The 16,057-nt window shown below is 36.9% G+C and overlaps 1 protein-coding gene across 1 annotated transcript in view; it reads right to left on the bottom strand.

The window, feature by feature from the left end:
* Positions 1-465: 465 nt before the first annotated feature.
* LOC110458032 overlaps positions 466-16,057 on the bottom strand; it is a 28,675-nt gene continuing 13,083 nt past the window's right edge. The window contains 16 exon segments of the mRNA XM_021509575.1: positions 466-1,158; positions 1,523-1,688; positions 1,801-1,997; positions 2,472-2,642; positions 3,110-3,280; positions 3,698-3,744; positions 3,746-3,893; positions 4,914-5,084; positions 6,845-7,015; positions 7,595-7,765; positions 9,365-9,535; positions 11,372-11,566; positions 12,279-12,329; positions 12,529-12,628; positions 13,245-14,276; positions 14,394-14,515. Coding sequence (XP_021365250.1) covers positions 1,091-1,158; positions 1,523-1,688; positions 1,801-1,997; positions 2,472-2,642; positions 3,110-3,280; positions 3,698-3,744; positions 3,746-3,893; positions 4,914-5,084; positions 6,845-7,015; positions 7,595-7,765; positions 9,365-9,535; positions 11,372-11,566; positions 12,279-12,329; positions 12,529-12,628; positions 13,245-14,276; positions 14,394-14,515 — 3,152 coding nt within the window. The 3' untranslated portion in view covers positions 466-1,090.

Genomic DNA, 16,057 nt, shown 5'->3' on the forward strand with positions numbered 1-16,057 from the left:
ACTTCAACAAAAGCCTATAATTGATAAATATGTTCAAATCTTGTATGAAATATAACTGTAATTAATCAGGAAACTTAGAGTATTATTATATATAAAGGTGGCATCAGATCTGCGCTATCGTAAGGAGGCAAATACACCAACGTCTCTACACCACTACATCAGCATACATCGCAAAGATGGAGACACGTTCTTGAAATCCTAATTTGTAACATTTTTAATCTGACCTTCCGTAGATAAAGTTGTCTTCCACCTCTCCAAAGATAAGGAAAAGGAATGCCGTATTGCGATTAGGACCATTTTGTCATCACAGTTTCAAACTAAGGCTTGCTCTCTGATTGGTTGGTGTTGTGTCAAAATAACAAAAGTGTGATTTGTCAAAATAAAACGAAATATATGCAATAACATGGCTGAATGAAATATAGTGGAGAAAAAACAGAAATAAACTTTTTATACAGAGGTATTTTTTAATTCATGATTTTGAAAAGGATTAATCATAGTTTTTGACATTAAATATTCTAACGACATACAAAACGTGGACAGTGGAGAAGGCGTTCAGACTGCGAGACTATCCTATGTAACCTTGTTTGTCCTTGAATCAAGGTCATACATTTAAGGATTGTTATCTTTTTTTCACTGATATTCAACCAGGTAAATTATCAGGGTTGCATTTCTGAACATTAAAGACATAGCTTTACAAGAAGAACATTGACGTCATTGGAAGCATTCTATTGAAACATTGCCATTTGAAAATCATAAAGCACAATAACATAATAATAATCATCACCGAATGTAACTTGATGATAAAAACTCATGATGAATGATAACTCTATTTAGAAATAAACACCTCTTACGCTAAGGGTTTTGTTTTATTGGACGACATTTTGGCCTTAAACTGGGAGTATCACATTCGGTAAAATACTCAATTGAACTAAATGTCTGCAGTAAAAGAGCTGAAACGGCTGTGACATTAATTCCTTAAAATCCATAAGCAAGCTAGTGACGATATTAATTCACTTGATGCGCTTCTTATCCCAGGAAAAAGTCAGGTAACACTATGGCATCATTATCATCAGTCTAACAAGCAATCGCGTCACTTTCTCAGCAACAATATAGAGGACAAGACCAACGCAATGAGCCACTTAGACAACTGCAAGACACCTAAAGAAAATGAAAATAAAATCTTTTATAAAAACTGATCGATTTCGATTATTTATTAATTTACAATAAATACAAGATATTTAAGATTAAGTAATAAAAGCGTATATGGAAGTTTAGTATTTACATCCTACTTCAAATGTCTTATGTCTTATTGCGAACAATACTGTCTAACAAGAAATAATTATATATATTACAAACATCATTGAATAAATTACGTTCCGGTATTGATCGTTTCGATTTGTTCAGGTCAAAAATTGGGATCTCAATTTACTCGGAATCATTTGGAATTGATTTAAATAAAGACAGCATATGAAGAATTGATATTCTAACATATGTTTTTCAATTTATGTAGGGGATAACTTACTGTTAGCACCGTTTCCACAGGACTGCAGCAGGTAGGAATTGCACCCGGCATATCCCTCTGTTTCGTCACTTCCGTCGTCACAGTCGCTGTCACAGTCACACATGTATGCCTTGTCTATACAGGTAATCTGACCACTCTCACAGGTAAACCAGTTCACCGGACACAACTATAGAACGATACAAACATAATAAGTTCGGGAATTTCTGTCATTTAATCATTTAAATTGAATAAATATGTATGGTTCTTTAATAAATACAAATGCATTAATATTTTCTAACCTGTTGGTATACGCCAGCCACAGGAACAGGACAGGCTTGTGTGTTACACTCGCTGAAATCACCGGACGATCCGGGACATTGAAGCCCGCCATTGAGAGGCAGTGGATCAGAACAGCTCCTACTTCTTGACCGTGTTCCGTTACCACATGTCACAGTACACGTTCCCCACTGGTTCCATGCTGCCCAAGCGCCATCGACTGGAGAATGAATACAAGGATTTAAGTGAAAAAATAGAGTTATTAAATGTTCAAGTTGTAATGTTTTAGATGGATTAAACAATGCATGTGTTAACACATATACATGTATATAATTTTAATTGGTAGTGATGAATAGGACTTATTAACACCGCAACTCATTTAACTCACTTAAATTCATATTGTAGAATGTTTACATTTCATAAATGTCTTTTAAAAATGCCGCTTAAATGTTCAATATTACACTTTTCACTATTCCAAAGATTAAAAACCTACAATATGATAATAAAGGATAATGTCTAATGATAAAATATTTCTTTATCTTAACTTATAGAGATACTATCGTCGGATGTATACAATGCTGTAAGTAGGTATTACAATTGCAAGTATTTATTTTCTAATATCACTCTTAGAAAGTAGCGCATGGATTCTCATATTTTTATAAATATGATTAAAACGTTGACTGAACAAACTTACTTATACAGACTTGCATGTTGCAGTCCATTATTGCCGTGTCATTGCCAGCACAGGAAGCGCCGCCATATTGCGGGGATGGATCCGTACACGTACGATCTCTTGTTGACGTTCCTCCTCCACACGTGACCGTACAGGTACTCCAGGCAGCCCAGCTCGTCCAGGCGCCGTCAACTTAAAACGGTAAGCAGACATAAATACAGATATGATGTATCAAAGATTTACAAATTTAAATTGATTGTATTTTATATTTTACTTATGAAGTTTGAACAAATCTATAATGCAGCAAAAATATTGAAAAATGTTCCACTGTTGTGAAGAAACTTCTGAATTAATATGTTGGTGACGCTACGATACCAAAGTCATACGCGATTATGATTTCCGGTATTATGTTTGACTAACACTAGTGTATAGGGGATACCGGTGCCCTAATATCAATGATATGCATTACATGTATATGTTTATTATTGTATATACTCTAGATTTGTATTACGGGAAACCATTTTGATATTCTTAACATTTAAACATTTTTTTAAATGATAAATTATCTCGATTAAAGACACAAGGATCCTCAGTTATTTCCTTTTGGTACTACAGTAATGTTACTAAATCTTTTGTCCTCAGTTTCTAGATGTACACACTTGGACAAGGCGACAGAGTGCACACTTGGCTGTCATTGGCACTGCCACCGCACGTCAGGCCACCATACTGGGCTGGTGGATTGGTACATGTTCTCGTGCGGTGCTGAATTCCACTAGCGCACGTGACAGAACAAGTATTCCAGCTGCTCCATGCAGACCATCCGCCGTGGACTGTTTAATAGAATTTTAGTAAACCATGTCATAAGTGTTTCATATTAAAACGATTTGAGTGCTGTTCTGATGGTGGTCGCTTCAAGATGTAAGACACATACAAGGTTATATATATTTATAACCAAAGACATTTTAATACATTTGAATATCGACAGGTATGCGTTTAGAATAAATGAAATTTGAACAACACTTAATGAATGCTTGCATAAACGCCAGCACTACTTCTTACTTCATGATAGAGGGAAACATTAGACGAACGGTGAATACGGAAGATATCTCGCAAATGTACAAAATCACACCCTGTACTTAATAATGGCTTACTAGAAGCCCGGGAACGTACGACAAATGGAGATGACCCAATATTCGATTAATATATCTAAAGAGAATTTATGGTATGCGAATTTATACTCGACGTACATACTTGGGCAGTAAGTGGAGGTAGTACATGTATCGACGTCCGTATCAGAATTTGGACAGTAGGCGCCATTATACTGCGGGGTAGGGCTATCACAGGAACGGGTCCGGCTCTTGGTTCCGGTTTGTGACGTTCCGTAGTCTTTACAGGTTAATGAGCAGGATGTGAAGCTTCCCCAAGAACCCCACACTCCGTCAACTGTATACGTAGAAAACAAACAAACATAAAATAGACATGATGTGTCCCTCTCCAATATATCGTAAAAGGCAACTAATGCGAGACTTTCCGAACATTTCTTGTTTTTCGGGATATGGAAAAAGATATCATCCACTGCCTTTGGGAACTTTATCATGTCTCTCCTCCCTAACCTAGTATTTCGTTTCGGCGGTGTTTCAAGCATCCGTCTGCATATGCAAGGACGTTACCCCCCCTCCCCCCATCCAAACGAAACCATGAATAAATAGATTGATTTATAAATGAGTAAATAATTAAATAGAGCCAAATCAAAAACATACTAATTAAAAACTCTGTTTTATATGTGAAAGTCGATTTTTATCTAATGTGTTAGGAAGTAGAATAAATAAAATACTGATACATGTAGTTATAGAATACAACACAACTACATTCCTAGAAATTTCAGCATATCAACTTTAGAGAAAATATAAGAAACGCACATGCAAAGTATGTTCTGCAAATGCAATTTATCAAGTATTCATAGGATTAGAGAATTTAGATTTTTTGGCTTCGTTGTGATGGACCCAACAACCCAAAATGTAAAACAAAAAAACCATGATGCCAGATGAGCCGGTTTGAAAACGTTAAATATAAAGTTAAGAATAGAATATTCTTTCTTTTTCAATGTAGTAAAAATGTAAGTCGTTGAAACCCTGCTTTAGGGCAGAAACCCAGATTCAGGGCACGACTCAAACATTGCAATGTTTTGAACGTGCATCAAAATTTAAAGAACGATTTGCCGCCAAAAAACCCCGTTTGATGCTCAATTGAACAGTAGTTATATATCTTTTTTGAATGGTTATTTAATACAATTCAAGATAAATCGATTATACGTCGTTATAACGCTTATAGCAAAATACCACTTGTCGCTTTTAACATTAAGTAATGAAAAATATGTACACTTGTTCGCAGACAGAAATTCAATTCGCTATTAGAGAACATGCCTGTCAAATACCTGATGGATACATCAATAATTGCACTAACTTGGACAGTGATGGGTGTTACAGGTCGCACTACTGGTGTCATCATTTCCACACGACGCTCCTCCGTATTGTGGGCTAGGATTTGTACATGTACGCTCTCGGTATTTCACTCCACCTGCGCATGTCACTGAACAGGAACCATAACTCCCCCAAGAGGACCATCCACCATCGACTTAATAGAAAAACAAATAATTAGATTAAAGAAATTCGCACTTGTAACATTTTACAAGAAATTTAACTAAGATTTATAGCTGTGTTAAACCGGAAACTGCTTGAATATAAATCCTTTTTAATACTGCCATTCGAATAAACTGTTCCAAGATGTACCACTAATCTTAGTCATACTTTATAAGCTCAGTGTGCGCCACCCTATGGATGACACAAGAAGACTAGTTTGATCCTTTGATATACACCGCAATAATCTTGCGGGCACATTACGGTACAATTGACTGGCTTTAAAGGTGGGTGTCGCTCCTTTCTGTAATCTTTAAAGAACATGTACAAGCCAAACAATTGAACAAGTTCTCTTTTCCCGGTCCAATCAAATAGATATGACATATTCTAGGGATGCTGTGAGCGAAAGTGAGCGTAAACCATGGCTTATGGAGGACGGAAGGCATGTTTGTGAGAATACTTCCTGTCGAGTTGCAAGGAGAACTACATGTAAATCTATCAAAATGAGTTTTTTTCCACCTAAGCATGCTTCAGACCACGTTTGATTTAAATCCCTTCACATGTACAGTAGGAGAAACCATTTCCTCTATTTCCCCTATTGGGCCCCACTCCTCTGCCCCAGAGGGACCATACCCTCTGTCTATACAAACTTGAGGCTCCTTTGACCAATGATGCTGAAGAAAGAATTTGGTCAAAATCCTTTCACGGTACAGAAGGAAAAGGATCTTTAATGTTTTCTTTTATTTCCCCTAATGGGCCCCACCCATCTGCCCCAAAGAAAGGGGTCCACACACCTCAGTTTATACAAAATTGATTCTTTTGTCCCAAAAATACCTCTATTTCCCCTATTGGGTCCCGCCCCCTGCCCCCAGAGGGGCCACACCCTTCTTTAAACAAACTTGAGGCTCCTTTTTCCTAAGATGCCCTAGAACAAATTTGGTCAAAATACTTTTGTTGGTTAAGAAGAAGATTTTTTTCAAAGATTTACCTATTTTACCCCTAATTTGCCCCGCCCCTCTGCTCCCATGGGGGTCATACCCTCTGCTTATACAAAACTGAGAATCCTTTTGCCAATGATGCTCCAGACCAAATTAAATCAAAATCCATTCATCGTTACAGAAGAAAAAGGATATTTAATGTTTTCCTCTATTTCCCCTAATGGGCCCGACCCATCTGCCCCAAAGAAGGGGGCCAACACACCTCAGTGTATGCGAAATTGATTCTTTGTCCCTAAGCATGCTTCAGACTGCATTTGGTTTAAATCCTTTCACTTGTATAGTAGGGAAAACCCCTCTATTTCCCCTATTGCCCCGCCCCTCTGCCACCAGAGGGGCCACATCCTCCGTTTATACAAACTTGAGGCTCCTTTGTCCAAAGATGCTCTCGAACAAATTTGGTCAAAATCCTTCTATTGGTAAAGAGGTCGAAGATTTTTAAATATTTACCTATTTTAACCTCTATTTGGCCCCGCCCCTCTGCCCCCATGGGGGCCATACCGTTCGTTTATACAAAACTGAAAACCCTTTGTCCAATGATGCTCCAGACCAAATTTGGTCAAAATCCTTTGAGCCGTTAAGGATTAGAAGCGTTTTAAATGAAAAAGTTGAGGGACGGACGACGGACGCTGTGCCATGGCATAAGCTCACTTGGCCCTTCGGGCCAGGTGAGCTAATAAATACTTGAGGTAGTAACTTTGAAGAGATGAATCCGATGTAAAGCTACTGACAATGACATGTCATATTGACATGTCATACTTACTCGGACATGGGTTTGTGTTACATGTCGCACTGCTGGTGTCGTCCGTTCCACAGGATGCGCCTCCATGTTGTGGACTAGGATTTGTACACGAACGTGTCCGGTACTTCAAACCCCCTGCGCATGTCACAGAACAGGAACCATAACTCCCCCAAGACGACCATCCACCATCGACTACAAGTAAGGACATTTATTGCATTTACAAAATGGCAAGCTATAAATTATTTGGAAAATTCGGAAACAAACAGAGCTATCGGGAGAATGTGGCATGTTCGTGCAGGTTACATCATAATATTTTCAATGTATGTAAAATTAGAAATCTTTCATTAAAATATGTTACAGTTGAGAAACGTGTCATGAACTTAAAAGTTTCCATATAAATATATTTTGATTTACTGGTCATCTTTATCTTGGAATATTTGTTTTGTTAAGGAATTAAATGTTCTATATACAATTACTGATGATAGCGTTTGGTTTTGTTTAATGTATAAATGTCAACATTTTGTTACAGAAAATTAAAACGTTAGCTTTGTATCAAAAATTCTTTTTGAGAAATTAAAACGTTTAAACTTTCAGAACCGTGTTTTAGTCTCAGGTTGTTCGAATGTAATTACGAGAGAAATCTCCCTCTTTCAGTTCTATTGATAAATTGAAACTGATTCACTCTTTGTCGAAATTGCCTCCGTAATTCTTGAAATATATATCAAAATATACATATTTCAACACATATGAACACGATGCTTCAGTACTTACTAGGACATGCGTGCGTGTTACATGAGTCAGTGCTCGTAGTAGATCCGGAGCAGTCGGCGCCGTTGTTTGCTGGGGCCGGATTATTACACTGCCTTGTTTTTGAGCGCGATCCAGTGCCGCAGGATTTTGAACACGATCCCCAGCTTCCATAGGCTCCCCAGCCACCATCGACTAAAACATACATGAACGTTAACACTTGAACGCTACCTGCAACCATACCCAAAAAGCATTTTGGCAAATTCACCTTTTTTGCGAAATCCAGTATACAAGCACACACACAAACAGTTTGGCAGTTTACATTAGCATAACGTTTACATCTATAATAATAATAATAATATACAGCATTTATATAGCGCCCTATATAATTTATAAAATTACTCTAAGGCGCTTTACAACATATGGATAATAGTAATGGTTATAATTGTGAAAACAAACAACAAAGGCTTGCAATCACTTTCATACATTTAACAAGCAATGTGCACATAATTGAACAAATAAAAGGGTGGTATTTACATGACGTCTTTGCAAAGATTCTAAAATGCAGACGTGAAGAGGTGAGTTTTTATGTCCCTCTTGAACTTGGCCAGGGTATTCGACTTCCTAATAGCAGATGGTAAGCTATTCCACAACGTAGCCGAAACCCTCCCAAAGCATCTGTTTCCGTAGGTCACAGTACGAGATTTTGGGACACACAACAAAGATTCTGACTCCGACCGCAGTGATCTTGACGGCTGATACAGGGTAACAAGTTCCTGTAGGTACTGAGGAGCTGTTCCATTCAGTGCCTTGTATGTGTATACCAGAATTTTGTACTGCGACCTGTATCGTACAGGTAACCAGTGCAACGAATAAAGCGCAGGTGTGATGTGCTCTCTCTTTCGAGTACGAGTAACTAGCCGTGCTGCAGTGTTCTGAACCCTCTGCAGACGACTAGTTAGTTTGTCAGATATACCACAGAGCAGGGCGTTACCATAATCCAACCGAGAGGTAACAAGTGAATGCACCAAAATCTTGCATGCATCTGCAGTTAGAAACTGCCGAATACAGCCGATGTTCCTGATCTGGTAGTAACAGGATTTGGCAATCGCGTTCACTTGTTTCTCCATGTTCAGAGAACTGTCAAAGTATACCCCTAGGTTATCTACAGGTCCATTTCAGTAATATGCATTTCATATGTGATTTGTTTCAGAGGATATATAAAGGTTGATTACTGAAAACCTTTTATATTTTGAAAGAACATGAACATTATTTCTTGAGGTGAAATTGAGTAAGGAAGGATAATTTTGAATATGTATCAATATGTTTATATTATATGAAATATCAGGAATTGCAACAAAAAATATCCTGGTATAGAAAATAGAAAGTAACGATAAAACAGAATTTAACGAAAATATGGAAACTATCAATTTAAATATAAATAAACAATGATATTATGATATAAATAACATTGATACAATATTCAAAAAGAGGAGAAAAAACACATTAAAACAACGTTCGATCAAATAAAATACAAAGTAGCATTTACTGTTAAATATGTCTCAGGATCCCAAGAATATTTTTAAATTGTTCATTTTCGCTTAAAATGTATATAAAAGGGATTTATTTTCTTTGTTCGGATTATTTTACTCACTCTACTCACCCATAAAGACCTTCTTTTCGGTATCATAGGATAATGCTGATGCTTTCAGATGGAAACCATAAAAAGAGCAAACAAATTGACAAATTTACCTTATAAATAAATAAATAAATATACAAACAAATTGTACTTACTTGGACAGGAGCTCAGCGTACAGCTAGTGGTTTGAGAGCCGGACCCGCTACAATAATCGCCGTTGTGTGCTGGGGTAGGGTTGTTGCATGGCCGTGTCTTTGTTTTCGTTCCACTGGCACATGTGACTGAACAGGATCCATACGATCCCCAACTACCCCAGCCGCCGTGAACTGGACGTGATAAGGGAGAACTTAGAAACCTCAATTTCATAATCATTCAAAGTAAAAAGATATTTTTAAATATGACCACTTTCATACAAAAACAACACGAAACCGACATTAAAAGGACCCGAGTACGGCGCAGCCTATTCTATACACACTTAATAAAATAAATCTCTTTACATCTCTTAAATCGAGTTGTAGATTCTATTCAAATATTTTATATGTAGGTTTCCCTTGGTCCTAAGCTGTGCAGGGCAACTTTAAAGACTGATCGGATCAACAACATGGCCGACAGGCAGCCGTCTTGGATTTTGATACTGAAAGTTTGTTATCGCTATTTCTCGGGAGGTACTATAGGGATCTTTCTCAATTTTTGTATGTATATAATGTAGGTTCCCCATGGTCCCTAACTGTGCAGGGCAACTTTTGAGACTGATCGGATTAACAACATGCCCGACAAGCAGCCATCTTGGATTTTGACAGTTCATGTTTGTTATCGCTATTTCTGGGAATGACCTACGGGATCTTTCTCAATTTTTTTATGTAGGTTCCCCTTCGTCTGAACTCAGGAAGTACGGGGGATTTCCATCTCAGATTTTATATGTAGGTTTCCCTTGTTCCCTTGTTGTGCAAGGCAACTTTTGAGACTGATCGGATAAACAACATGGCCGACAGGCAGCCATCTTGGATTTTGATAGTGAAAGTTTGTTATCGCTATTTCTCAGGAAGTACCAGAGGGATCTTTCACAAATTTTATATGTAGGTTCCCTTTCGTCTGAACTCAGGAAGTACGGAAGGTGTCCATCTCAGATTTTATATGTAGGTTTCCCTTGGTCTGTAGTTGTGCATATTTAATTTTGGTAATGAGTAGAAAAACAAAATGGCCAACATGCAGCCATCTTGGATTTTGACATGGAAGGTTTGTTATCTCTTTTTCTCAGGAAGTTGTGGAGAGATCTTTCTCACATCTTATATGTAGGTTTCCCTAGGTCCTTGCTTGTGTATATAAACCTTTGACACTGATCAGATAAAACAAAATGGCAGACAGGCAGACATCTTCGATTTTGACAGTGAAGGTATGTTATGGCTATTACTCAGGAAATATTGGTGAGATCTTTCTTAAATCTTAATGTACGTTCCCCTTGGTATGAAGTTATGCATATTTTCTTATGAGACTGATCGAATAAACAAATCTTTGATTTTGACAGTTAAGGTTTGTAAGTGCTAATTCCGAGGAAGTACTGAAATTCTATATGCAGGTTCCCCACCATCCTTTATTGTTCTTGTTTACTTTCGAAACTGATCAGTTAAACAAAATGGCCTACCGACAGCCATCTTCGATTTTTGACATTGAAGGTTTGTTTGTACTATTTCTCAGGAATAACTTGAGGGAACTTTCTCAAATTTGATATGTAGGTTCACCTTGATCCCTCGCTGTGCAGGTTATATTTTGAGACTGCTCATAAAAACAAAATGGCTAAAGGAAGAACTAAACAGATCTCTCTCATATTACAATGATCGATTCTATTTCTTTCACATTAAGTACTGTTCTAGTAAATATGTGTTATGACAAACTTACTTGGAAGGTTGGCTTTCATACACATCAGTATTAAGTTTAGATCAAAAGTTACCTCAAGGTGCATTTACTGTTAACATGACTCGATCAAACAGATTAGAGGAAAGAACAGAAAAGATCGAACTGACAAAGAACTAATGAAGATGATGCAATGGTTTGCGCCAAGATCCCTCTGGGATCTCTTGTTTTATTAACCTGAAGAACGTAGTTTACTTTGTAGTTTTAGGTGTTGACAATACACATAGTTTGTGTACATAGTGATAACCTACCAGGACAGTAGATGGTTGGGGTACAGGAGGCGGTTGAGGTTGCACTTCCGGAACACTGTTTACCGTCATACTTGGGTGTAGGATTATTGCAATACCGGGTCTGCGTCTTGGTCCCCGAGGTACTGCCACCTGTTGTCGATTGGCAGGGGACCGAACATGCTCCGTACGCTCCATAGGAACTCCATCCTCCGTCAACTACAACGAAAAACATCCATTCTTGTATCTTATACATGCATCGACATTTGCAAAATAAAAAGACAATGCAATACGTAATAAATAAGATAATAAATATACTTAGTAACACTAGACAAACTGTTTACCATTCTTATGTAATCAAACAGTTAATTTACTTTTTAACTTCATTTTCAAGTTTCAGTACATATCAGGAAAACATTCCGATAACGTTTTCCACTTCCTCTATATAGACAATTTACCCCACGAATTTTTAATTAAATGCAATACATTGTAAACGAAACCTATAGCCGATTCTGGGGTATATACTACACTTCTATGAATAAATCATCTTTTGCAAACCTTGAGACCAGAAAGGTATAAAAGGAACATAATTGCATATGCAGAGGATGGATAACGTGTGAGTTTTATAAGGACCATTGCTCTTTTAATATATGTTTCTACATATATTTCCCATCATTCATTTGACCTACGAATAGACAAAACGACGTTATGATTGAGTAAAATATTAATTAACTTTGTTAGGCGTATTTCGTTTTTAAATAGACCATTATATCGTATTTCTAATGACAGTTTCTCTGAAAGCTGATATTTTCGTATGTGTTGGTTTCGTTGGCGTATCGTCACAAAGTGATGTCATATGCAGTATCATTTCGGGCACATTTTAACATAGCTTGTGAAAAAACTTTGTAGCTTGAGGCAAATTAAGTCTTACTCGGGGGAGGTGTCGCACAATCTTCTTCAGCAGTTCCATCACCATCATCATCTACAAAAAGATATCAAAAATATTGTTTAATGGATATTCCTTGTATAAAAACTTTATGTTCATTATTCAAGCCGTCAGTGCGACTGATAGTTACTTTCTTTGTAATGCATAGGTATGCTCAATCATATATGTATTGAACAGATATTTTTTCTTCAGTTAACAACATTAAGCATTCAGGCCGACCGTTACTAATACATACCTCTGCCCTGATTCTCTGTAGTACACAACTCCTCATCAATCAGGCCGTCACAGTCATTGTCTACACCGTCACCTACCACGGTAGCTGTCGGCACACAAACCTGTAAAAGGAAAAGATGAAACAGATGTATTTATGTTAATACGTTTTATATATTTACTTCCGTGTTTGGAAAAGTTTATGTGCATTTATAATTACTGACTAGACATGATATCCATCTGATTATTGGCTGTGATTGAACCATGCATATTAAAAAAAATATATTAATGAGTAGTAATGTGCATCACGGTATTTTCAAAGTTCACTTTATTCTATCAAAAATATCCTGAATGTCCACATTTGAATTTACAATTGTTGTATATGATCATATATATATATAAGGCAGTATTTAAATAAACGACATCTATCTACTCTTCCATGTACTTCAGAGAGGAATTAAATCGTAATATCTTTTACACTAAACCTTGAATATTTTGGACTTAAAATAATAGAAAAGTGTAATCAGAAGATACGTTATCATAATTTAAACAACACAACACATGTGATTCAAAATAATGAAATCTAGACCTTATAATAACAGAGATTATGACTAGAACTTATAGAAACCACAATACTTTTTTCACTCCCTTAAATATACTCAATGGAGTTCCTCTAGACAATATATGACCATAAGTACTGCAAAGACTTAAACCCCTAAATACAACAACAAACAAACATACTGTGTTGATGCCAGCCATACGCATTCCTGTAGTAAATCCGTACGTCTCGTATCTGGCTTGACCGTACAGGTACCCACCGAAGATGGAGATGGGAGACGTGTGACGTACAGTGTGGGACCCCTCGGACACGCTGATGTAACCCCCTACATAGTCGGTACCGCTGATCCTGTTATATACAGTATTGGATGGAAAGGCATTGCCATCGACTCGGAGTCCAGACTTATCAGATTCCTTGATGATAAACATGAAGTAGTTGCTATAAGATCCAAGAGAGTACTTTGGTGTGGCAAATGTATAATCGGCTCCAAACTGTTCCACTGGTGGAATAATCATCATCATAGGATCCGATTCTTCATTTGAAGACTGCTGGCTGAGACAGAACTGTACTACAAGGATTGGTTTGTCCGACACAACAAGACAATGTGCATTGGACGAGATTGACTTCTGAACCACAGTCCCTGCGCTACTTAATGTGAATGAATTTGAATAACCGCCGCTTATTGTAACTCGGGTATTGCTCTCGCTGGCTATGAACTTGAAATAGTCACCAACAGTCCTCTTTGGAACAGGAACGGTGACAAAGCGCTTACCCCATGTATCAACATTTGTCAGATGTTCAACCAAATGGTCAGAACTTCCACCACTGCCAATATTTGTTTTCCTGTTACCACTGAACACAGAGATCGGTTTACTAGAAGTGATATATGTCCCAGACAGGTCGCCGTAGGTGACTAACTGAAATGTATCAAATCTGTCCATGGTAACAGTGAGCGTGTTACCCCTATAGTAATTGCTCCCACCCCAGGAGATGTATCGACTTCCAATAGCGTCCCCTACTTTGATGTTGACTGTAGTACTGTCGTTCACACCAACAATTAAAAGCTCGCACTGTCTGGACGGCGGGTAGTACGTCATGGCGTAGTACTCGGTTCCCATAACATCTGTCGGTAGTCCAAGGAAGGCATCACATGAGTATGTCTCCTTGTTTACACCGTAGATAACCACTTCATCGTCAGCAGTTACCAGGACAGCCTTAGAACTCATCTCGTTGCCGTACAGACGGATACGGGGGTGAAAGAACAGTTGTTTAACAGTTCCTGCTGTTACAGTGAAGGCCTCGTTGATACCTGCGTCACTGTATCTCGGAGCAGTTATTCGCACGTTGACTGTAGTTGTCCTCATTGTTGTGACGAAGAGTTCGACATTAAGGCTCTCAGCAATGTTCTGCATGTATCCAATAATGAACTCTGTACCACGATTGTCGGGCGCACCTTAAAAAGGCATTGGTATTGTCAAAGCCATGCAATGAATGTTGAGTGAAGAAATGCAGTATACATTGAATGTTACCGTTATAAAAACAGAGAGACAAATTACAGATTGTTTAATTGCAGTGGCTTTAGTGGCAGGTCATAAGTATGTATATTAGCAAAAATCCTATACGATACAATGGTCATGATAAAGAGAATAAATAAAAATATAAATTTAAATATACTGGTTATACATTGACAAAGAAATAGTACGTGTATCTCCTGTGCAAACCTCATCAAATTTAACATATATTTACATTGCCTCTTGTAAAAAAAATGTTTTTTGATTTTAAAAAACCCACCATAAAATGTATATTTAATTAATTTCAAATTATTATTAAATGTTTTGTTTTATAATTTTTAATATATCACTTACCAAGGGTGCCGCTAAATTGGCACGCAAGGCACACCAAAGTCAAAACACCTGTATAAACGTTAAAAAAATACTTTTATATACTTTGTCCTTTTTTACTTTATTATAACATAAAATACGGTACCTTAATTGCACCAATCATCATCCTTAACAGACTGTTACATGACGTAGAATATTGCACACAGATGTAGTGTACCTCTTGAATAGTTCTCATAGAATGGAATGGCGAAAAAACAGAAGTGTTTGTTTACATTTCCACCGCAAGTTCTTCTGTGAACATCACCATGAGAAAATTCGTTATATATGCGCGATTGTATCTTTGTCATTTCGAAGCTTCTCTTCCTACCTCGAAAAACATTCGACAACTGCTACATGTAGAAGCAAAGATTGGGATGACGTTAGGCCACTACTGGAATCTCGTTTACACTGACGACATAGACACTTCAATATCGGAAATATCAACATTAAGGTCGATAATAAGTAAAATTAAGAATGTAAATACAATAATTGCAGGGTGTTTATATAAGTATAAAAATTAAAAATAACACCGTTCAAACCTGATATTAAAAGTTATTAAATCTGACAATAATGCTACTTTAGCAGTCTCTAGGATATACAATCATACAACAACTGTATGGGTTAGAGCTACTTTACACAATCTCGGTGGTTGGTATAGGTTAACTTCGGTAACCTGCTTTTTAATTTTACACCAAACTGACACATTATATTAATATTCTTTAAAACAGATACATTTATAAACAATTTAAATCATGTATAGTGCTATATAACGATTAGTCAATAACTGCACATTTTTGTAAAGTTTTGATCAGCAAGTCAACCAAGTTATATATCACAGATAAAACGTACACAACTAATGTATTGTTTTTTAAAAAACAAACACTGCTTTATCAAAGTGTAACTATAATAACATATGATACGATGGTCACTTCACGATCTGAAACTGTAAAGACTTACAAAAACTAAGTTTTTCATCAAACTGCAGATGGATTTCTATTGGCTTATCATTATCAATGTTACAAAGTAATGAATAGCATTTACTGTTGGTCGATACACCTACATTAATACCCGTTTCAAATATTTTTTTGTTAAATTTCATATTGTATTTTATAATA

This window comes from Mizuhopecten yessoensis, unplaced genomic scaffold (genome assembly GCF_002113885.1).
Source record: "Mizuhopecten yessoensis strain PY_sf001 unplaced genomic scaffold, ASM211388v2 scaffold9409, whole genome shotgun sequence".
NCBI lineage: Eukaryota > Metazoa > Mollusca > Bivalvia > Pectinida > Pectinidae > Mizuhopecten > Mizuhopecten yessoensis.